Source organism: Gobio gobio, assembly GCF_949357685.1.
Source record: "Gobio gobio genome assembly, chromosome: 13".
In the NCBI taxonomy this organism is placed as follows: domain Eukaryota; kingdom Metazoa; phylum Chordata; class Actinopteri; order Cypriniformes; family Gobionidae; genus Gobio; species Gobio gobio.
In genome coordinates this window covers 32,464,965-32,490,876 of record NC_137106.1, presented here as the reverse complement: position 1 = coordinate 32,490,876, position 25,912 = coordinate 32,464,965, and the positions used below count along the sequence as shown (strand labels likewise).

At 36.6% G+C, this 25,912-nt stretch overlaps 1 protein-coding gene across 1 annotated transcript; it reads left to right on the top strand.

Annotated features, from left to right (window-relative positions):
- The first annotated feature begins 349 nt into the window (after positions 1-349).
- rragd (ras-related GTP binding D) lies at positions 350-15,230 on the top strand. Its single transcript, XM_079833540.1, has 7 exons — positions 350-814; positions 3,583-3,878; positions 6,306-6,505; positions 6,598-6,712; positions 8,849-8,991; positions 10,157-10,305; positions 13,871-15,230. The coding sequence occupies exons 1-7, from the start codon at positions 676-678 to the stop codon at positions 14,020-14,022; spliced, it is 1,194 nt and encodes a 397-aa protein (XP_079689666.1). The 5' UTR covers positions 350-675; the 3' UTR covers positions 14,023-15,230.
- Positions 15,231-25,912: the final 10,682 nt, after the last annotated feature.

Here is a 25,912-nt window from a genome sequence, read left to right as displayed (position 1 = left end):
CTAAAATACGAGTTAAAATGTCATCAAACACACACACACACATATATATATATATATATATATATATATATATATATATATATATATATATATATATATATATATATATATATATATATATATATATATATATATATATATATATATATATATACATAAATTACAGTATTACATCAAATTAATATACATTATTATTTGTATTATTTTAATGTTTGTTTTGCTATTCTGATTACTTTAGCATTTCTGTGTAATATAATAGAATAACAACAATAATAACAAGAAAAATAAGTGAACAAAAACTACATTTCCCGAGATCCGCAGTGACAGCCATCGTTGGAGTCCATGCTTGTTTGTTTGGGGAAGGGACTGAAGGGAGGCGTCCTCTCACACAAAGTTCCTCTGCCCTGTCGCTCTTCATTCTGTGAAGACGGTGATGAATAGTCACAATGTGCTGTGATTCCTCACGCAGGCTGGCTGCTGTGTGTGTGTGTGTGTGTGTGTGTGTGTGTGTGTGTGTGTGTGTGTGTGTGTGTGTGTGTGTGTGTGTGTGTGTGTGTGTGTCAGAGAGATAGAGAGCGAGGGGGGAGGTGAAAGTTCACCATGGCTTGACCATATCAGGTGACAATGTGGAAAAGTTTGGCTGCCTCCTCAGATTAAATTTCTCAAACTTGGAGAATGACAAGCGAACGGATTGAAGTGGATGGAGAAAACGAAGCGCTGTCGTTCGGTTATTATGACGACGATGATGATTTCGACGATGATGATTTCGACACATTCACTGACGGGGACGGAGATTGCGGCTGTGATGAAGGAGGTTAGGGGACGGTTTTTAAAATAGCTCTTAAAAAATAAGGGCTCATGTATATTTTACATGTTTCTAAACGGGCGCAAACTGTAATTCCATTACAAAAAAATCAGCATGGTAACCATAGGTCCTTCTTAAAATACAACAGTTAAAAAGTAACTGCAAGTTACAAAACTGTGGTAACCTGATATTAGCCACCAATGTAATAAAGACTAAATAGTCAATTAAATGTTCTGAGAGCTTCTTACACGGTTTGAGATAATTTTTTAAGTTTTTGAAAGTACCAATCATTTTAGCAACTATTGTGTTTTGGTGGAAACTTTGGTTGGTTAATATTTATGAGGGATTTATTTCTTGCCCCACCTGTTTTTATTTAAAGACCATCTATTTTATAGGTGTATGTATGGATTTGTGACTTTTTCAGACCTTTTGTAAGCTTTGCGTCAGGCGGTTCTTTGCCTCAACATTATGCATTAGAATAATTTAATGCACAGCTAGCCGTGGATTATCCTGCTTATACCATGGTCATTTGCCAGAGTTAAAGCTGTCAAGTTAACGCTATCATTAGTGTTTCATGGTTATTGTACTGCTTTAAACCAGACACAGAGATAAAGTAGTGCGGTAAGGTTTAGTTGATTAAATTATAACATTTATTTGAATGAATTAGGTGAGAGAGGTGTACATGTGAATTATCTGCATCTGTGCAGCGTCTCTTTACTAGCAGTTTAATTACTTCAAAAACAGCGACGTTACAACCTCCTTGCTGCTTAATATAATGTAGCGATTTAGTAGCAAAGTTAGCTTATTAATAATAAAAGTCTCAGGGGAGCGTTGACAACTAGTTTCTGTGCTACTGTTTCTGTTTTTGCGCATAACAAAACCAGTCCGATTGCTAATCAAAACACGCAATCACAGCCTAGCGGGAAGGGGTCGCTTCAACCAAACCAACCCACAGAAACAGTGTAAAAAATAGTCCAATTCCGCTGGAAAACCACTGTCTCCGATTTCTGTCTGAGAGTGACGTATGTCACCGTGTCTACACTGGACGGCAGTGACACGACACGACATCCTCGACAGTAAAACTGATGCCTCGTTCTATTTATGACGTACCCCAAGCGCCCACGATACTTCTGGATTTGCAACGGTCGCTTTGTCACGTCCAGTGTAGACAGCTTCTAGCTGTTGCGGTGTTATGTGACACGTCCGGTGTAGACACGGTGTGTGTGTGTGTGTGTGTGTGTGTGTGTGTGTGTGCGCTCTTCAATAAAAACTGCATTACAAAACTACCTGTGCATTAAACGGTTTTATTGCACACCTTCCAGCCAATCAGAATCGAGTGTTCAGACAGACCTTGGTGTAATTTAACTTCAAGCTTCAACTTGTAGAAAGATTTCTTAGAAAGCAGTTAGATTTTAAAGCTAAGCATTTCTCATGGATCATTCCATTGTTTCTACTCAACTTTAGATGCAAACTATGATTGTCAGCTAAAGTTTTCCTGTACTTGCTTTTTTACAATTGGTTGTTTACACACTGCTACTCCTCACTATGCGGTGCCCAGTTAGACACTTCGATAAACACTGCAGGCTGTATTTTGAGACTAGAAGTGTCCCTCAGTCTCACCAAATGCAGTTGACATTCCTCAGCTGAGAGCTAGCAAGGTCACAGTCATCGAATCAGCTGCAGCATGTGATATGAAGGAGTGGAATGCCAGTGTAGGCTGTGCCCACAACTTCACACTCATGCCCTCTACCAGTCATCCTGCTTGTATAATCTTTGCTACTTCTTAGCGACATGTCTAATTGAGAGTGTATGAACTTGTCCCCAGCAGTGTGTGGCAACACGCTAGCCTCTTTTAGATGTTAAAGTATGGGCTATAATTCAGAATGATACTGTTTTGAAATTAAATACAGATTATTAAAATGCCGCATTTTATCGTTCGCTAAGTTCTGTCATGGTACAGAGAAAAAAAACACACGTTTTAGCCATCTTTTTTGTTGTCCTTAACATTTCCAGGGTTGTGTTGACATTAGATCTGGTTGCAGTTATTTTCAGTCAGATATTTTCTGTTTAGAAGAGTCCACGTGCAGCTCTTCTTTAGGTGTACTTTCATTTTGGAATAGTTATTATCATTTTGAATATATTACTTTTAATTAAATATTTTCTGTATACAGGACACATAACCAATGTCAATCTTTTCTCTGACTAACCATGAATGATGCCGGTAACCATAGTGACAGATAATCGCAGACCTGGCAGTAAATATCAAGGCTTGCTTTATATAGTGGGTTTTTTTAAAGAAATAACCTTTTTTGGGTAATTCAATACACTCCAGCTGCTATCTTTCTTTAAATATTTGGTCATCGATGTGTCTCGCTCTACAAACAAAGATTACCCTTGCATTAGTGATTGACAGCAAAATCTAATGCTATAGGCTACATCAGTGACAAGACAGTGTGAGTCTGTTCATGCCATACACTTAACTCACTCTCGCATTTACTGGAAATATAAGGCTGTGTGTATGAAATCTGTGTATATAGCATTACAGAACAAATATCAATTTAATGCAACCTTGTTGAATAAAAGTATTAAAAGAAATAAATCTTACTGACCCCAAACTTTGTTTGATGTAGTACAGCTTGTGTCACTAGCAGAGTAGCAGTTCATTTTGGCAGTTTAGTTGTTTGAATTCTGCCTTTGGTTTACCATTAACCAATAATGGCCTGTGTGTTTATGATGCATATTCTCAAGCAGTGTTTCTGTGTTTGGCTGTTGTACAGTGCTGGGGTTCAGTGATCCGTTCAGCAGTGAGGTGAAACCTCGGATCCTGCTCATGGGCCTGAGGCGAAGTGGCAAGTCTTCCATTCAGAAAGTTGTATTCCACAAGATGTCACCCAACGAGACTCTCTTTCTGGAGAGCACCAATAAGATTTGCAGAGAAGATGTTTCCAACAGTTCCTTCGTCAGCTTCCAAATCTGGGACTTTCCTGGTCAGATTGACTTCTTCGACCCCACATTCGACTATGAGATGATATTCCGTGGCACAGGGGCTCTCATCTTTGTCATAGACTCTCAGGTTATTATCTATCTATCTATCTATCTATCTATCTATCTATCTATCTATCTATCTATCTATCTATCTATCTATCTATCTATCTATCTATCTATCTATCTATCTAATATCTATCGATCTATCTATCAATCTACTTAGCTATCCACCTGTCTGTCTGTCTGTCTATCTATCTATCTATCCATCTATGTCTGTCTGTCTGTCAGTCTGTATCTATCGATCTACTTATCTATCCACCTGTCTGTCTGTCTATCTATCTATCCATCTCTCTCTGTCTGTCTGTCTGTCTGTCTGTATGTATCTATCTAGCTATCTATCAATCTATCTATCTAATATCTATCTATCGATCTACTTATCTATCCACCTGTCTGTCTATCTATCTATCCATCTATGTCTGTCTGTCTGTCTGTCTGTCTGTCTGTCTGTCTGTCTGTCTGTCTGTCAGTCTGTATGTATCTATCTAGCTATCTATCATCTATCTAATATCTACTTATCTATCCACCTGTCTGTCTGTCTGTCCATCCATCCATCCATCCATCTATCTATCTAGCATTTATCCATCTATGTCTGTCTGTCTGTCTGTCTGTCTGTCTGTCAGTATCGATCTATCGATCTATCTATCTATCTATCTATCTATCGATCTACTTAGCTATCCACCTGTCTGTCTATCTATCTATCCATCTCTCTCTGTCTGTCTGTCTGTCTGTCTGTCTGTCTGTATGTATCTATCTAGCTATCTATCAATCTATCTATCTAATATCTATCTATCGATCTACTTATCTATCCACCTGTCTGTCTATCTATCTATCCATCTATGTCTGTCTGTCTGTCTGTCTGTCTGTCTGTCTGTCTGTCTGTCTGTCAGTCTGTATCTATCTATCTATCTATCTATCTATCTATCTATCTATCTATCTATCTATCTATCTATCTATCTATCTATCTATCTATCTATCTATCTATCTATCTATCTATCTATCTATCTATCTATCTATCTATCTATCTATCTATCAAATATCTACTTATCTATCCACCTGTCTATCTATCTATCTATCTATCTATCTATCTATCTATCTATCTATCTATCTATCTATCTATCTATCTATCTATCTATCTATCTATCTATCTATCTATCTATCTATCTATCTATCTATCTATCTATCTATCAAATATCTACTTATCTATCCACCTGTCTGTCTGTCTATCTATCCATCTATGTCTGTCTGTCTGTCAGTCTGTATCTATCTATCTATCTATCTATCTATCTATCTATCTATCTATCTATCTATCTATCTATCTATCTATCTATCTATCTATCTATCTATCTATCTATCTATCTATCTATCTATCAAATATCTACTTATCTATCCACCTGTCTGTCTATCTATCTATCTATCTATCTATCTATCTATCTATCTATCTATCTATCTATCTATCTATCTATCTATCTATCTATCTATCAAATATCTACTTATCTATCCACCTGTCTGTCTGTCTATCTATCTATCTATCTATCTATCTATCTATCTATCTATCTATCTATCTATCTATCTATCTATCTATCTATCTATCTATCTATCTATCTATCTATCTATCTATCTATCTATCTATCTATCTATCTATCTATCTATCTATCAATCTACTTGTCTGTTCTACTTTTCTACTGATCTACTTTTTTTACAGGAACTTTTTTCCCCCCAGACCTGCTACTGTCTGCGTTTCCACTGCGGTCTAAAGTACCATGAAGTTTAGGGCAAATTAGTCCAGAGACGTGGTACTGCACGCGGCTGCTCCTCCCAGTCAGCGATGGACAGTAATACTTTTTGTGCGATACTGTCTGCAACAATAACAAGTATGGAGGAGATGCAAGCAGCGCTGCTTTTGCTAGTTATGTATTGGTTTACTAAAGATGTAATTAACAAAACGGTGGAAAAGAGACGAGCACTGATACTAAAGAGTATTCTGAAAGCTAGATTTAAAACAAGACAACGTATGTTATTATCAGCTATTACGGACATTGACCGTGCGATTGCTGAGACAACGTGCGCCATCAGACAGAAAGAGCAAGACTGATATTTACTGAATGCAGAACGAACCTCGCAAGACTTTTAAAAATGCCGGTTGAAATATAATGCTGCGTGAGCTCAACCAATCAGCATGTTCAGCGCCCAAGTCCCACCCCCGAACTTTGAAAAAGTACTACCTCGGGAGCAGGGCCGTTTGGAGGGGGAAATATTTACCTGGAACCTCATTTAGACCCTGGTTCCTGTGGTCGAAACACACAGAGTACCACCCAAAAGTCCCTAGTTCCTGGGGAAAGTTCCTTCGGTGGAAACGCGGCTTATCTGTCTGTCTGTCTATCTATCTATCTGTCTGTCTGTCTGTCTGTCTGTCTGTCTGTCTGTCTGTAACAAGCTATAATGTCTTCCTTTATAGGATGATTATGTGGAGGCACTGAATAGACTTCACCTCACTGTGACAAGAGCCTACAAGGTCAATCCAGACATCAACTTTGAGGTGTTCATCCACAAGGTGGATGGGCTGTCAGATGACCACAAGATTGAGAAACAGAGGGACATACATAAGCGAGCCAATGATGATCTAGCCGATGCCGGTTTAGAAAGAATACACTTAAGGTTTGAATTATAACCGCTCAGATATTATGTGGCAGTTTTAAAAACATATTCAGATGTCATAATTGTGATGTGAAATGTATTATTTCTTCCAGTTTCTACTTGACGAGCATCTATGATCATTCAATCTTTGAAGCCTTCAGTAAAGTTGTGCAAAAACTCATCCCTCAACTTCCCACCCTTGAGAATCTGCTTAACATTTTCATATCTGTGAGTAGCTGAACATCTTTTAGTTCTCTGTGTGGCCCACCTCACTAGTTTTAATATCTTAGTTTCACTCATTTTCAGCATTGATAACCAAAGTGAATCTCTGATCAGTACCTATTGTTGAATTCATTATATTCTATCTTTTTTGTGCGTGAACTGAAGTAGCGATAATTTAACAATTATGACGTCATGGGTTGTAAATTATGATGCATTAAATTCTTATTTGGAATTAAACAAGCGGTACACTAATTTTAATGATGCTGCAAGGTTTCAGTATCATGCAGGACCATGTCAAAAGAAATGATGTATTTGATGTTTTTTGCTAATCATTTTCACATATAGAATAACCAGAAGCATAACCAGAAGCATCATTTGCTCTCTGTTGTGCATCCTATTTGGTCACATTCATCCATTAGCATGGATACATTTGCACTGCCCTGTGATTTGCCGCTTGAAGTTAAGTATAATGGAAAAAATATTCCTACAAACATCATTATTACAAAACCCATTATTATTTATTATTATCTCTCTCCAACGTAATATAATTTCATGGTGCTTGTGTTTTATTTCTATGTTGATCAGGAAAGCAATTACATTTAGCAGAATCATAAATACTTGAGCAGTTAGCCAGCTGGTGGCAGCAGAGGGTAAATGACATGGTTAAAAAGACTATGCTATAGTAGTATGAAAGCTGAACAATAGATTTTATAGATTTGACATTATTGAGATTGAAATCTCTTAACCATCTGCCATTCAATGCATTGTGATATAAATCTGTTTTTTTATGTATTGTCTGGTTTGATAGATTGACCTCGACACTGTGAATACATTTAAATAAATATATTTACGTAGACTGTCATTTGGGTCAGTCTACGGTCAGTCCTTTAAAGTAGTTAATACTTTTATTCAACAAGGATGCATTAAATTGATCAAAAGCAACAGTTTTAAATTTTTCAAAAATGTTCTATATTAAATAAATGCTGTTCTTTTGGATGTTTTATTCATTAAAGAATCCTGATTTTTTTTTATCATGGTTTTCACAAAAATATTAAAAGGATAGTTCACCCAAAAATAAAATTCTGTCATAATTTACTCACTCTCAAGTTGTTCCAAACCTGTATGAGTTTCTTTGTTCTGCTGAACACAAAAGAAGATAGAGTGAAGAATATTTGTAACAAAGCAGATAGAGCAACCATTGACTACCATAGTAGGGAAAAAAATACAATGGTAGTCAATGGTTGCTCTCTCTGCTTTGTTACAAATATTCTTCCAAATATCTTCTTTTGTGTTCAGCAGAACAAAGAAACTCATACAGGTTTGGAACAACTTGAGGGTGAGTAAATTATGACAGAATTTTCATTTTTGGGTGAACTATCCTTTTAAGCAGCACAACTGTTTTCAACATTGTTAATAATACGAAATAGTTTTTAGCACCAAATCATCGTATTAGAATGATTTATGAAGCATCATGTGACTCTGAAGACTGGAGTAATGATGCTGAAAATTAGCTAAATTGTAATATTTTGCAATATTAGTGGGGTTTTTCTGTATTTTTTTAATCAAATAATCCAAAACATAAATTTTTTTTTTTTAAGTAATTTTGAATTATATGAACAATGTAGCCTATATCTTCAAATGTGTGTTTAAAAAAAAATATATATATATAAAATTATATTATATTACATTAAATTATATACATATATAATTATATTACATTACATTACATTAAAAAATATATATATATATATATATATATATATATATATATATATATATATATATATATATATATATATATATATATATATATATATATATATATATATATATAAATATAAATATAAATATAAATAAATAAATAATTTTTTCATTTATTTAAAGTATTTATCTGCAATTTAAAACATACTTTGAGGCTTTTAGTCACATTATAACTTGGGAAGAGGCTTTCTAGTCTTTCAACAGCTTTTATAGAATTAGATGCATTTTCTAACAACAGCATTTTCTTGCAATGCAGTTGATTACTTGGTTGCGTAATTCATTTCCACTTCAAAGTGTTCTTAGATCTGATGTCCTGTTCCTCTGCATTTCTTCTTAAGAATAACAGCTGACCCCTAACCCGGTCCTGCACTCTCATTGCAGAATTCAGGGATTGAAAAGGCTTTTCTCTTTGATGTGGTTAGTAAGATTTACATAGCAACCGACAGCAGCCCGGTGGACATGCAGACCTACGAGTTGTGTTGTGACATGATAGATGTGGTTATCGACATCTCGTGCATCTATGGGTGAGTGACCCCAAGATTCCCTCCCCATCTCAATCCCTTACTGTTGTTCCCTCTACAGTCACACTATGGAACACGTTCTTATCCCATAGACATGAAGCACCTTCCCTCAATATATATTTTTTGTGCCATGCATATAAAAATACACAATAAAATACAACATTCTACATGCAGTAACCTCGTTTCCCTATAGCCGGCGCTGGCTATGATTTAATCTTTTGTGGATTAGCAGCATATAACTCGGGGATATGTAAATACTGGCTGTAAACATTGGAAGGGCAGAGAGTTGCACCTCCAGCACCATTGACCCTATTTGTGCTGTAATTTGACGGGACACCGCAGTCTGTTTAGGTACAAGAATGCAGGCCTGACCCGGGGACGCACAGCTGTCGGTTCACAGTGGCTTGCAAGAGCAGATGGGCCACCTCAGCACTATCCCATGAATAGGGGAGCAGCCAGGACTGTTAACCATGCAAATTTTAGCCTTAGTCGGTAACTGAGAGTCATGGAGTTTAAGCCACAAAATGGTTATATTCAGGTCGGCCCATTTTTTGCATGCCTACTTGTGGGCTAATTTGTAGAATATGACTTTTATTTGTACATTAGTCAAGCTGCTGTGGAATTAATTTCCGCATGCCTTGTTTATTACTCATTGAAATTAATAAGCTACTTATTTGTTTCCTATTCATCATGTTCACACTGATCTGTGCTCTCAGTATCAGGAAGCTTCAAATGACATGCTTTATTATGTCGACTCAATTTGTTCATCATCTTTTCTGTGCTTTCTTTTGTTTGTGAAAATATTTATATATTTGTAATACCCATGCAGAATAGCATACATTTGTTTGGTTTAAAAGCAGGGGATTATGACAGGGCATCTGTTCATTTTAATAATTATGATATGAATCAACATCTGTTCCACAGAGATAAAATTTCAACTTTTTTTTCAACTGTATACAATCTGTTCTTTAGCTGAATTGGGAAATTGTCTTCCTGATGAAAGCCGCCCGCCAGGGACGTGTTCATTAGGGCATTTGTCATAGAAATCTGAGGACAGGTGCAAAAAAAAAAAAATAGCATGTAATGTCTCTGGAACAAGAAAGACGTGATGAGAGGTGGTTTTGTTTTTGGTGGTGATTTGTTTTAATTGTTCTTTTTTAATCTATAGATTGACTGGAGATGAGACAGGAACTCCATATGATAAAGAATCCATGGCCATAATCCACTTGAACAACACTACGGTCATGTACCTAAAAGAGGTCACCAAGTTCCTTGCCCTGGTGTGTTTCCTCAGGGAAGAGAGTTTTGAGAAGAAAGGTGAGCTTTCTGAACAACAAGGAAATATGTTTGGTATAATATTATTGTTATTGCAAATCTGCCTTTTTCCATTTAGGGGAGATGAGAGCTAGTTGTCACATGGAGAAGTAGTCTCTTCTAAGTGTCTCAGTAACATTGAGATTTCGAGTGCAAAGATAAAAATGGTTGTTTTTTCTTGCAGTGGTTTTATTTGTGGGTTTGAATAAATGAGTTCAAAACCCTCTTAGCTCACTAACATTTACATTTTTTTATGGTTCATGACTTTTTTTGTGTGTTGAATACCAATTTTACTGTTTAAATGTAACTGTAAAGCCTGTTTAATTGCTTAAAGGGATAGTTCACCCAAAAATGAAAATTAGCCCATGATTTACTCACCCTCAAGTCATCCTAGGTGTATATGACTTTCTTCTTTCAAACGAATACAATCAGAGTTATATTAAAAATGTCCTGGCACTTCAAAGCTTTATAATGGCAGTGAATGGCTGTTTTTGTTTTGAAGTCCATAAAAGTGCATCTATCCATCATAAAAGTTATCCACACGACTCTGACACAAAGAAGATTTTTTTATGTTTTTGAAGTAAGTCTCCATATTGTGAAATTAGTATTACATTTTAAAATTACTGTTTTCTATTTTAATTATATTTCGTCATTTATTTCTGTGATGACAAAGCTGAATTTTCAGCATCATTTCTCCAGTCCTTAGTGTCATGATCCATCAGAAATCATTTAAATATGCTGATTTGGTGCTCAAGAAACATTTTGTTACATTAAATGTCTTAACGTTCACCTTTTACCAGTTTAAAGCATCTGTGCTGAATAGAACTTTAAAACTTTTTGTCAAATAATTGTTAATAAACAGTTGATTTGGCATTCTCCAATAGCAGTTACTTAAGATGTGATTAGTTGAGTCTTTTCTTTCCTGAGCAATGATGGTAGAAATGTTTTTTATGTAGCCAAGAACAAATAATCCCTTTTATCAATAACCATTATTTTCACTGCTCTACCAATATCCATTTTTAAAAGGTTAGGACCTGTATGAGTTTCTTTCTTCTGCTGAACATAAAAGAAGATATTTTAAACAATGTTGGTAATCAAACAGTTGACGTAGCCATTGACTTCCATAGTAGGAAAAAAATACAATGGACGTCGATAGCTACTGTCAACTGTCTGGTTACCAACATTCTTTAAAATATCTTCTTTTGTGTTCAACAGAAGAAAGAAACTCATACAGGTTTGGAACAACTTGAGGGTAAGTAAATGATGGCAATTTTCATTTTGGGTGAACTATCCCTTTAAGTGTAATCAAATGTGAGAGCTGATAGGAAAACTAGCATGCGCCATATATTTATTAAACATTCCCTCATGCAGCACATATTCAACAGGCACAACAGTAATAAGTTGTTACTAAAAGCTGATTTTAGCAATTACAGCTACAGTACATTTATCTTAAATCAGTCAAAAAAGAACCTGCTGGTGGAAGCTGCATGGGATAATGGGACAATTAGATAATTAGTGGAATCCTTGGGAGGCTAATGAAGTTTGAAATATTCATGCTAGGAATTACTAAGGGGGTTAGGAAGAGTATCATTAGCAATCATATTAGTCAGTGGGGAAAACAAGGCATCTTACATAGGCTTGGATTTTTCTCAGAGGAAACCTACAGCACTGGCTGCTGTCATGACAACTCCGCGTTTAAAAAGTCAGAGTAATATATACATTTGTAGTTATTTATCCACGCTAATAGATCTTTATCTGAACTGATTAAAGGTTTAGTTCACCCAAAAATGAAAATTAGCCCGTGACTTACTCACCCTCAAGTCATCCTAGGTGTATATGACATTCTTCTTTCAGACGAATAAAATCTGAGTTATATTAAAAACGTCCTGGCTCTTCAAAGCTTTATAATGGCAGGGAATGGTTGTGTCGTTTTTAAAGTCCATAAAAGTGCATCTATCCATCATAAAAGTAATCTACACGGCTTTGGGGGGTTAATAAAGGCCTTCTGAAGCAAAGTGGCGCGTTTGTGTTAGAAAAATATCAATTTTTAAAACTTTATAGACTAAAACAACTAACTTTCGGCGGTCAGCAGTCTTGCGTAATATAACTCTGATTTTATTAGTGTGAAAGAAGAATGTCATATATGCCTAGGATGACTTGAGGGTGTTCAACCTTGGGTAAAACGCAGAGCTCATCATTGTCACTTTTTACCATAGACCGTAAAAAATTTGGATGACGCGACTTTCATTCCAACAGAATTTTATTCAGCCGTATAGCCATTCCGGATAAAACGGTGATGTCATCAGTTCATTTCAATTATCATACAGTGACAGTGTGGGCTTTAGATCAGTAATTTAGTTTAATAATTAGATTTATTTGGATATTTAGTTGAAAAATGTAGTGTAGAGCATATTTGATGCTTTTTAAATCAAAAGCATCAAATATGCCCATTATAGCATCAAATGACTAACTAAAACTAAACTTATTTAAAAACGAACACTTGAAAGGAAATTTGCGTGATAAAAACTGCCTAAAATGACAGAAACCACCTTTGGGAAAAAAATTATATGTAGTGTAATTTGATTGTTTAGTTTGTCTCGCGTCCATTAGAATAAACGGAGGGGTGTGGGTTATGTACTTTACTGTTACCAACCACCTGGGGCGATCGAGGCGCGTTGGCTTCAGTTTTTAACACGAGTGCTGCAGGCTTGCTTTTTACCCAGGCGTCTAAAGGTCTAATCACAGTGGAGAAGGGGCGGGACAGTTACCACACCGACAAACCACCACATCCTGCTTGTACAACGATAACAAACGCGCATCTCTTCATCTAAAACTAGTGCCAGAGCAAGTACGTTACATTGTGTCAACATTTTAATGATCAGAAACAAACTATTCAAACGAAATCTGACACTTCAGCGGATATTCCATATCATGGCACATATAGCGCCTCAACTGCCACCATTTTCACAAGAGCGCTGGTGTTTTCAGCTGGCTAAAAATGCATTGGTGGAGCACGGTAGTTAAATTTATACTATACAAATAGTGGTACACATGTATTGTAGTACATTATAAAACAATATGCAATAATAACAACAACACATTCAGTGTATATTATTATATTTACTAAAATCATACATGGATGCCACCTTTTTGGGACATTACTTTTCCCCATATATTCCTAAAGCTCACCGATTAAATGGGGCAAATTTTATGTAAATATCCTCTTCCAACAAAGCAGGCTATTTGCACTTGGTGTAAAAAGACACTCCGTTAATAGTAGACCATCTTTGTATATCTAGTCTTTGGTTTAAACTGAATATTTCATAATTTGTGAGTGGCACCCATCAAGTGGTACTGAATATTTTATACTAGCTTTCATAGTATAGCTGCATGTAGGTGTTAGTAAATGTTTTATGTAGATGTTTTTTCTCTGGATCAAAGCTAAATGACATCTCTTGTTCTGTGTGTCAGTCTTAGTTCAAAGTGCATTTATGCCGTGGTCTTATTTGGGAATGGATCGAATGACTTTCCTACCGGAGGCTAGTTACACTTGTCTTTACTCACACAGGAATTATCGACTACAATTTCCACTGTTTCAAGAAAGCCATAGAGGAGGTGTTTGACGTGCGCTTGAAAGTGCAGAGGAGTCGGAAGCTTCTGAGCCAGAGGAGGTGGAGCAGACAGAACGTGCCAAACGGGACTCAGGTGCATCCTCATTGAAGAGCATTGAAAGCCGTCCAGCCTGTTACAGTGACTCGAGTGTGAGGGATTCACACAGACTTTGCTTGTCACACAGTCTTTTTCAGGGCTACTTACTGCTCTTCAGCAATCCAAAAGGGCAATACAGACTTGCTTTGTGCATTAAATATCTTGCACGCCTAACTTAGCCATTCAAGTTTTAACTGTTCGTAAAGAACACACTTTTTTTTTACATTTTCAATGTTTTTTACTGGGGAAAAAAACAATCAATTGTGCTATATATTACCACAAACATGTCATTTAACTTCTATATGCACTATAAAACGAGATAGAAATTTCATTGCTCAAAATTAAAAAAATAATTTCCCCATTTAATTCAGAATTATTTATATTTATTACCCCTGCATATTTTTTTTTTTACTTGTCATTTGTTCATGGTTAAAAGGCTATTTAGTTTCCTAAATATTTTAAAATTGTAAATTAAGTTTGTCAGAAACTTCTTTAGGGTCACTTACTCGTGTTGCGCATTAAATATCTTGCACGTCTAACTTATCAATCCATGTTTTAACTGTTTGCAAAGAATGCAACATTTTGTATTTACTGAAAAAATATCAATCAATTGTTGCATATGTACATTAGGGTATAAGTACTTTATTTTGTATATGTATAGTAGGGCACAAACAGCTCAGTTAATTTATGTGCAATGTAAAACAAGAAAAAAATGTTTTAGATAATTTTTAATGGCTTAAAATTGGCACGGTTTTAATTCATAATTATTATTTATTTATAATACACCTGCAGATGATTTTTTATCTGTAAAATTGTAAATTCTCAATTAAGGGGCCGGGACCTATTAGGGGGCCTCAGCAAACTTCCAAGGGGGCTGCAGGATGACCTAAAATGATTAATATTAATAATAATACTATTTAAGTCACCATGAAATCAAAATGGCCAATTCCTATTTTTTTATGGGATATTCAAGTATTTATTATAAAAGATTTATCCGTGAACATGTATATTTTTATAAATTCATAACTTCCCCTCTCTTCCCTTCCCTGATAACGTGTTGACGGTGCAAGGGCAGGACAACCTGTCACTCACATGAGATCACAGTAATAGCAAACTACAATGAACCAATCAATTCCTCATGGACAAAATCAAGCCTACATATTTTTTTCTTGCCGTTTCACTCGGATATGTCACAATAAAGAAAACACTATTGCAACTTCTGTTTCATGTCGACTTTAATATTAATATTATAATTAAAAATTAATAAAAAAATATATTAGTAAATATATACATATATACACACACACACATACATACATACATATATATGCATACATAGGCTACATACATACACATGTACAGTGCACAGCATAAATGAGTACACCCCCTCTGAACAAAAACAAAAATATGTATTTTCTTAATGATCACTAATACAATTCATGGAAAGACGGCAACATTGAAATGTATTAAACACTTAATCAAAACAGAGAAATGTATGCCATTAATAATCGTAAAATAAGTAAATCAGCTGATAAACTAAACTTACAATTGTTTATTTAGAAGATTGCAGAAATGAGTACATCCTAGATTTCATTCAACAAATGTATAATATTATAGTACTTAGTATGTCCTCCATAATTTTAAGTATCTGCTCTGATTGTTTCTTGGCTGGGAGAGTACAAGTTCATGATAAATTGTCACATCTGTCCTGTTTAACTCCTGGATGATGGCCTCTTTAAATGCCCTGGTCTTTAATGGGGTGAGTGTTGCTCAACTCGTCTCTACAGAATCCCCACAGGTGCTCAAGAGTGTTAAGACTGGGTTAAATACATGTCCACAGAAGGGTTTTTTCACCTTGGGAGACTGCATATTGTCATTGTCGTGTTTAAAAAATACCCAACAACGCAGGGAATGAGGAGAGGGTAGCATCTTCTGTTTCAAGTTTTTGTATTTGCCTACATCACGCAGTGGTGTGTGAATTCATGACAGCATTGATAAATGGCCCTATGGATAAGTGGCGCCCCTAGCTTTTGCGTATTCCGCCTATGGCATGGGCCGGTCCTGCACAACTCCATCACACCTTCAGCACTCATACATCCCTATATAAGAGCTTTACTATCACTAAACTTCACTGTGAGTACCAGGCACTTTTCACTGTACTCCTCCTCTAGCAACACCAGAACATTTTAGATGCTGTTAGATCCAAATTGATTGACTTGGACTCATGAGACCAGTGTATGGATTCCCAGAAGCAGGGCTCGACATTAATGCTTGTCCGCTTGTCCGGGACAAGTGGGTTTTTTGAAAGGGCAAGTGAAAGAGAATTTTAGTTGCCCGACCGAGCCTGATAAAACGTCATTAACAAAAAATGAATCATCAAAATGCAAGAATGATTCTACATTCATTTAGAGTAAGTGGCGATCGATAGTGGATAATAATATATAATGTATAATGAACTGATGTTTACGTCCTTGAAACGTCCTTGAACGTTGCGCTGTTGATGCTCGCGCAGCCTCTTGAGGAGAAATCGATACAAATGTGCACCGCTCACACAAAGAAACTCCATTAACACACTGCCGTAAACATGTAGAAATGTGGAGTTTATTTATATTTATAACATATGATAGAGTTGCAACGTCACATTACCAAGAGTGTTGTTTTCCTGAATAACATCACGACTGAAAATGATACTGATTTCATATGACAGTTCCATAAACAATTATTAGTATTAAGTCTCTTACATTTTAGATGTAATATTGAGTGTTTTTGTTCTATTTAAGCAGCCAAAATAGTTCCAAACAAAGAGCACAGCAGAACGCGTGTCACCGCAACAGCTTATTAGTGAATGATTTAGCGCTTTGAATGAATCGGTTGAATCAAAGATTCAATGACCTGTTCGTAAACGACTGCCTCATTACTGAAAAAATCAGCCGTTTGAACCTGAACGAATCGACTCAATGACTCACTCATTCAGACGTTCACCTGCCGCCACCTACTGTCGTTTTAGTTTCATGTTTAAAAATTCTTTCCAACTTTTCTTATTTGTATATTCAAAAAATATTTAAAACAATCTCATAACATTATTTAATGCAGTTGTAATTTTTCAGTGTAAATTATTTCATTTGATTGGTAACAGCCCTATAGTGTCTTATTCTAATTTAATTTATTGATCAAATTTAAGAATATAAAAGGAAAGCTGAAACACAGCCTATATTTAATAAGATTAAGGGGAAAATGCCCTTTATAAAAGGTAAAAATATCACAAATATGCAGATTTAAATGTGTCAAAGCTGATTGAACACTGCTGAGAATATTGCTTCAGAATAAATTTTATTTACAACACACAAAAAAATAGAATTTTTTCCGGACAAGCACATTTTTTACTCGGACAAGTGAATGACAGATTTACTTGTCCGAAGGACAAGCACGTGAACTGGCTTAATGTTGAGCCCTGCCAGAAGTCTATATTTTGTAAATATGGTCCTTGGAAAAGGCTAATTGACTTTTAATTGTCTTTTTAATTGTCCTTTGGCTACAGTGTGGACAACAACTAGGGCTGCTCGATTATGGAAAAAATCATAATCACGATTATTTTGGTCAATATTGAAATCACGATTATGTAACACGATTATTTCACATGACTTTGGGAATGTGTTGCATTTGTTAAAAAAGACCTTTCAACAATTCAATTGAAATTGTAACATTTGTTGTACTTTTTGAACTATTCAAATAAATAATATAACACATATTCAAATCAAAGTATAAAAGTATTCAAGTAAAAATGATAACCACAAATAAATAAGATCAACAATATGGTTCGGCTAGATATGGTTTTCAGGTTTTTCAGGTACGTCTAACATTAGTTTTCAGGTAAAGAAATGTATCAAATGTAAAATAACATTATATATTTGAGTGCATAAATTAAAGATTAATCCTATTAAACTTACAAAAGCTATTCAATCAAGAGCAGTGTGATGTCCTTGTCTTTTGTTGTTTGACATTAAACAGACAGCTGTAAAGGCTACTGCCCCTTTAAGACCTAATGCTCGGATATATATATATATCTCGTCTTTCTCGACTGTATCAAGTTTACTTAAGGCATATACAGACTATGTCTGCTAGAATACTCATCAAGATGGACGTTGACATACGTTTTGTGTGAGTTTGTCCGTTCAAGAGCAAGACTGTGAGACATGTGCCCGCTCTCGGATGAGTGCACAGAGACACATTTTCTCACAGCGCGCGCAACTTCTCATTCGCGTCTTCTTGCACTACACCCGGGTGATGACGGCGAAAAATGGTTATATTCGAACATACGGCAGCACTCGCATGCATTGAACAACGTTTACAAAGAGAGAATACAAAGAGAGAATTATTTGAAAAATATGAAGGAAAAAAAAGGACGTTTACACAGCACCCCTACACTCGTCAGTTTTTGTTTCTTTATTAGATTGTCATAGGTCACTCTGTGTTTAATTTTCAAGTGGTTAAACAAGTTCGTGGTGTTCCCTTCCGTTGCAGTCACTACCATGTAGCAAATCTTGCACGTAGCATGTTTCTGCTCGTCGTCTGATTCCTCGAAACCAAACTGTTCCCAGACAACGGAGTTGGTTTTGCCTTTTTTGCTCACCAAACGCTGCTGTAACTGCCCTCCTTCTGCCATCTTTACTCGCGCCGAGTTTTTAAATTCCAGCGGATGATATGCACACGAGTCACGACTCACGAGACTCACGACCTGACGTGAGTCTCGACTCACAAGACTCACGTCAGGTCGTGAGTCTCGTGAGTGTTTCTCAATGTCAAGGATCCTTCCTCTGCAGGACTGATCCTTCCAAGTCACTTCCTTCAGAGGCTAGGCGAGGCTCCTCTTTAGCATTCGGAGAACAGGTAAATGGAACAGGCTAGCAAGTGCGCGTCCGCCTCATTACGTCAGTGAAAAGGTCCGTTAGCCATCAATAACGTCATTTGTATACGGTTGTATTTTGTACTGGCATTTACAAGTTAAACTTTACTTATATTTACTACGGTTATAACAAATGTTTGTTAACGTAAATACTTACACTTGAAAGCATATTGCCCCGTTAACGCTCCGACTCCGCCAACGTCCGATAATTTGTATTTTTTTAACAAGATAGCAAAGCTGCGCGCATAGGATTGTGGGTGATTTGAGAACGCTAAGAGCGCGAAGTCTACTCGTATGCATCCTTTCCTGTATAGGGCATATTTTTCGAACGAAGGACTCAGACCTTGGTTGAAATTCCGAGGATCCTCGACATTGGAACAGCCCTTCGACGGACGTCGATGACGTAGCATCCTCAGAATTCTGGCTTCCGAGGATCCTTCCTTGACATTGAGAAACACCTAGAGTTTGTGGCTTCAGGGGGGCCGGATGTGCGCGTGCGCGTTTCATTCAGAACGCAAGACAAAATAAGAGTGTTCTTGCAAAACTGAACATGGCAAAATAATCGTTTTTTCTCGATTGTACTATTTTGGTGATCGTTGGGAGCCGAAATCGAAATTCAATTAATTGCACAGCCCTAACAACAACCATGCATGTCATTCCCCTTTCAGGGTACAACGGGGCTAAAGGCTCCACGGGGTAAAAGGCTCCTTTGATTTGATTTTCCTCTTACTAGATGGCACAGTAACCTGCCTCAGCACTTACAACATCTGCTTTTCAAGATGCACGTGGAAATTTGTCTGATCTTTGACGCGATCTCAGGCAGCATCACAAAGTTGATTCTGCGCTCATTTGATCTAATATTTGATGTTTTTAAAAATGTTGTTGATTTAAGTAGCAAATAAGAATCACTTAACCCTTAATCACCCCTCAAGTAGGGTTTACGTTTGTGATCCTTTGGGTCAGATAGACCCCAAACATTTACAGAGCGATTGCATAAGGAAATATACATTTTTTACATGGGAAAACTATATATCTTTTTTTTTATTTACTTCTCAACTTTACATTTATGCTGTGTTTTTGTGGATATTTGGTAGTTTTTTTTACCTATTTACTGCACAATTACTTAACTAGGCCATAAATTGGCTCATTAAAAATTATTTTTTGTATGACAAAATGATGATCTTAATTAAATCTAAATAGTTTTTGGACATTGATCTATGTGTTAGGGATAGAATACTGCCATCTGCAGGTTTGTGGAAAAACCTTAGGAATTATAGTTAAAGAAAGTGCAATGACCACATATATCCAGCAGAGGTTCAAACTTAATTTTCACTTCAATAAGTGTGTGTGTGTGTGTGGGCATGTTTTTGTGAAATATCAGGACGCAAATGTGTATAATGACATGGGTATGACATAGGTATTACAAAAAGAGGGTGAAATATGAGGACGTTCCCCATGTCCTCACTTTTCAAAATGCTTATAAATCATACAGAATGAGTTTCTTTTTCACAGAAAGTAAACTGTGCAGTTTCCTGTGATGGGTAGGTTTAGGGGTAGGGGCAGTGTAAGGGGATAGAAAATACGGTTTGTACGGTATAAAAACCATTACGCCTATGGAATGTCCCCACATTTCACAAAACCCCCTGTGTGTGTGAGTGTGAGTGTGTGAACAAGCATGTTGCATTTGTGCTCTAGTATTAGTTGATTGTAGTTGAATTGTTGATTGTATTTGCCAATTTCTATAAAAATGCTCTCGTGTGTGTGTGTGTGTGTGTGTGTGTGTGTGTGTGTGTGTGTGTGTGTGTGTGTGTGTGTGTGTGTGTGTGTGTGTGTGTGTGTGTGTGTGTGTGTGTGTGTGTGTGTGTGTGTGTGTGTGTGTGTGTGTGTGTGTGTGTGTGTGTGTGTGTGTGTGTGTGTGTGTGTGTGTGTGTGTGAGAGAGCATAAACACAAACTTTCTATCTCTCTCTATGACCAGACCTTGATTTAAATGTAGAAATTTTCAGATTTATACTGGATTTATTAAAACAATTTTGACAAACAAATAAAACAAATATTTTTTACATTTTTCCATTCATTACCAAAATAAAAAAAATGCCCCAGATACCTGTGTGTGAGTGAACATGCTTGTTCCATGTTGCATTTGTGCTCTAGTACTAGTCCTGCATTTATATGTATGGCAGTTTTTCAGATTTATGCAAGTTTTGTTGATTTTATTTGCCAATTTCTATACAAATGCACTCTGTTGCAGTCACACACACGTGTGTGTTTGTGCGTGCGTGTGCGTGCGTGTGTGAGATAGAATGTTCGTTCCACTTTGTGTTTATGCTCTAGGACCAGACCTTGATTTAAATGAAATTTTCAGATTTATATTGGATTTAGTTTTATTTTTGTGACAAACAAAGTGATTTCCATTTTTCCATTCATTTTCGATGTGGGGTCAATCTGACCCAGAGGACCTTAAATGGTAAAAAAAAAAATGTGTACATACCTTTAGAACATCCAAATCAAGCCCAAATTTTTTTTGTGCATGTTTAGATAGATTATTTAGGAAAAGTCACAGAGTCTCATACCCCTGAGATGAAGGGAACACTTTTTAAAAATGAAGGAAAAGTCCAGTGGGGTCAGCTGGACCCCAAAGGGTGATTAAGGGTTAAATTGTTGAATATATTTTTAAACAAAGGTCTTGAATTAAAGCAACAGTTTTTCAATAACGGAAGAATATTTAAAAGTATGGTATTTTGGGTAAAAGGCCCCCCTGCTGTTGGGGCAAAAGGCACCATATTTAACATGATAATAAACAGCCGCTGACTTTTCCATTTGTTGACATGACATGGTTAGATTCAGATTGTAAGTATCATATATTAAGTTGGGTGTCCACCTTAGAGATAATCGCCATATTTATAATGAAACCATCATATTTAAAAATCTGATATTAATCATGTCATATAATAGAATATCATTTATTGTTACTACTGTAAATCTATATTAAATTATTATGGGATCTCCTTCAATGCTTTCAGAATCTTTACCTTTTTAAATGATCTTGTTTCTATATTTCTCAGATATATTTCTATATTAACATATTTTAATGACAGCATATTTATTGATCAAAAATGTATTATTTTATTCATCAAAATAAACAGAAAACAATTCAAACTTTGCTGAAGTGATTGTTTTGAAAAAGTATTAACTTAGACATTATTAAAGATATATTATTTTAGCGAAAGTATTTGTATCAATAATGTGTGCCTGATGAGCCTTTTACCCCATGTGTGGGGTAAAAGGCCCCCCTCGTCACCCCATACATTTTTAAGATTTTTAAATAAAACTACCACTTTGAGGATTTATTTTCACATAAAATCTGTTGCTCCATAAATGTTCAATACAAATATTTTTTTCTGTGTATCAAACACCTTTAGCCCCGTTGTACCCTGGCCTATTGTTTCTGTTTGTTTACCAGTTTATGCTTATAACAAATATTAAAAACAAGCAGCTTTGTCATAAATAAAACAGAAATACTGGAGAAAATATCTTACCTTTATATGGATGGGCCATTGAAAATAGTTTCGGACAATGGGGGGCCTTCCAATTAAAAAGGTTGAGAACCACTGGCATAAACAGTTGGCAGATTGTCTACATAAAGGTTTTTTTTTGTTTTTGTTTTTTTTAATGTGTAATAATTTGTTGAATATTTATTTTGTTTTTAAAAAAACGAACATGCTTTTTAAAAAACTCACAACTTTAGTAAACTCCTTCTTATTTCACTCCCACATATCCAACATATTTGAAAATATAATGTTGTTAAAATGTTCTTATTCTGACAAATGCAAGAAGCGTTGTATCTTCACTCACAAACACTTTCCCTTTCCAGGCCATCCACGCTTAGCTAAGGAACAATTAACTTCTTTGGCGTCACAGGAAGTACGTGGTCCCGCCTCCGAGCCGACACTAATATCATGTAACTGATTTCAGAGTTTGGTGTGTGTTGTCAGGGTTTTAATGCCTACGCAGTGGAAGTGTCTCGCTGCGGGTTAGAGCACCAGCGTTAATCCCAGGGGATACCTTTGCTTCAGCAATGAGGGCTGATGGGTAAATCTCATGAGGTCAGAGCCGCTTATGCAAGAGCTGCTCCTCTCTGGATGGACACTAAATCATCTGTAGTGAAACTACAATGTGTTATGTAAGACAATTTCATGTTTAGTATTTTAATCTCTATCAGCGGGCCAAACGCTATTTACTCAGCGAGAGCAAGGACGCATCTGTGACTGAGGGCTTTTCCCCTTGCGCTTGTGCATTGTCAAGGCGCACAAGTGAGGTTGAAGTGAAAGTTGAAACACTCCTAGCGTGAATATATTAGAATCTAGGAAAGGCTCTTTCATCGCAGCATTTTAAATAGCCTTGCTGTCAAACTGAGTGTAATTTAAATGTATCCGCCATTAACAGTCACTACTAGTCAGCACAGCAGATATCATGAGTGTAGCCTACCAATCAGAAGCTGTCATAGAAGATTAGATTGCTTCAAGACTTAAGCTGTCGCTCCACATTAAGAAAAGGCTTTATGGGCTCTTCACAAGGTCTTCATTGATTGGGTGAAAGAGAGCAGTTTTCATGGAACTGGTGCTTTCAGACATGAAGTACACGTCAGACACATGTCAAGTTATCCGGATACTTTCTTCCGCTGCCGTTCTTCCAAGTCCACAAACACTGCAGATGTATTTTCAATGTATATTTAAGCTTCTTAATTTAGTTTTTCGAGAAGAGGTTGTTATTGTGCTACATTATGAGTGAAGCATATTAACTTTTTAAAGAAAAAAAAAATCGTTAGTAATGCTTTATGATAATGAACATTTAATGAGTCTTTAAAACATACGCATTGGATAAATATGAATTCAAGTTTAACGATATTCTTGAATGTACGCTAACTATTTTTCTTTTAAATGTATAACTCAATATACACTGATCAGGGTTAGCGTAACAACATTATGACCACCTTCATAATATCGTTGGTCCCTCTTTTGCTGCCAAAACAGCCCTGACCCATTGAAGCATGGACTCCCCTAGACCCCTGAAGGTGCTCTGTGTGATATCTGGCACCAAGATGTTAGCAGCAGATCATTTAAGTCCTGTAAGTTGCGTGGTGGGGCCTCCGTGGATTGGATTTGTTTGTTCAGCAGATGCTCGATTGGATTGAGATCTGGGGAATTTGGAGGCCAAGTCAACACCTCAACCTTGTTGTTGTGCTCCTCAAACCATTCCTGAATCATTTTTGCTTTGTGGCAGGGCACATTGATTATTTTGCAGTCAGTGTATGTTTTGGGGCAGTCGTGGCCTAATGATTAGAGAGTTAGACTGGTAACCCAAAGGTTACGGGCTCGATTCTGCAGGTTCGATTCTCAATACCGGCAGGAAATGACTGAGGTGCCCTTGATCACTAACCCCCAATCACTCCCTGGGCGCCACAGTAAAAATGGCTGCCCACTGCTCCGGGTGGGTGTGTGTCCACGTTTTGCAGTGTGTGTGTGTTCATGAATCACTACTCCTAATGTGTGTGCACTGTGCAGTGCACTAACTTGGATGGGTTAAATGCAGAGGACAAATTCCCAAGTATGGGTTACCATATTGAAACCTTCATGTCATGTCAAGTTTTTTTTTTTTCCTGCAAGCTTTTTGTTTTTCTATCAATTTTTTTTTTGTAGCTGTATTTTTGTTTTGTTTTTTGCCAAATTTTGTCAGATAAATACCTTAACCAAGTTTAGTGTTTTGTTTTTCCTTCATATTTAAAATTATTTAAAATATGTAAAATATTCTCCTAATATTTTTGCTTGATCTGGACGGACAGACGGACTGAGAACGATGATCGATAGATGGATGGATGGATGGATGGATGGATGGATGGACTTAGTGATAGATTGATGGATGGACTGAGTGATACAATGAGCGATGGATGGACGGAGTGATAGAATGATAAATAGAGCGATAGATCGACAGAACAACGATGGATGGATGGATGGATGGATGGATGGATGGACTGAGAGATAGAATGATAGATAGTGATTGATCGACAGAACAACGATGGATGGATGGACTGAGTGATAGAATGATAGAGAGATTGATCGACAGAATGACGATGGATGGATGGATGAACTGAGTGATAGAATGATTGATAGAACGATAGATCAACAGAACAACGATGGATGGATGGACTGAGAGATAGAATGATAGATAGAGCGATTGATCGACAGAACAACGATGGATGGATGGATGGATGAATGGATGGATGGATGGATGGACTGAGTGATAGAATGATAGATAGAGAGATTGATCGACAGAATGACGATGGATGGATGGATGGACTGAGTGATAGAATGATAGATAGAGCGATAGATCGACAGAACAACGATGGATGGATGGATGAACTGAGTGATAGAATGATAGATAGAGCGATAGATCGACAGAATGATGATGGATGGATGGACGGACTGAGTGATAGAATGATAGATAGAGCGATAGATCAACAGAACAACGATGGATGGATGGACCGAGTGATAGAATGATAGATAGAGCGATAGATCAACAGAACAACGATGGATGGATGGACTGAGTGATAGAATGATAGATAGAGCGATAGAGCGATAGATCAACAGAACAACGATGGATGGATGGACTGAGTGATAGAATGATAGATAGAGCAATAGATCGACAGAACAACGATGGATGGATGGATGAACTGAGTGATAGAATGATAGATAGAGCGATAGATCGACAGAATGATGATGGATGGATGGACGAACTGAGTGATAGAATGATAGATAGAGCGATAGATCGACAGAATGATGATGGATGGATGGACGGACTGAGTGATAGAATGATAGATAGAGCGATAGATCAACAGAACAACGATGGATGGATGGACCGAGTGATAGAATGATAGATAGAGCGATAGATCAACAGAACAACGATGGATGGATGGACTGAGTGATAGAATGATAGATAGAGCG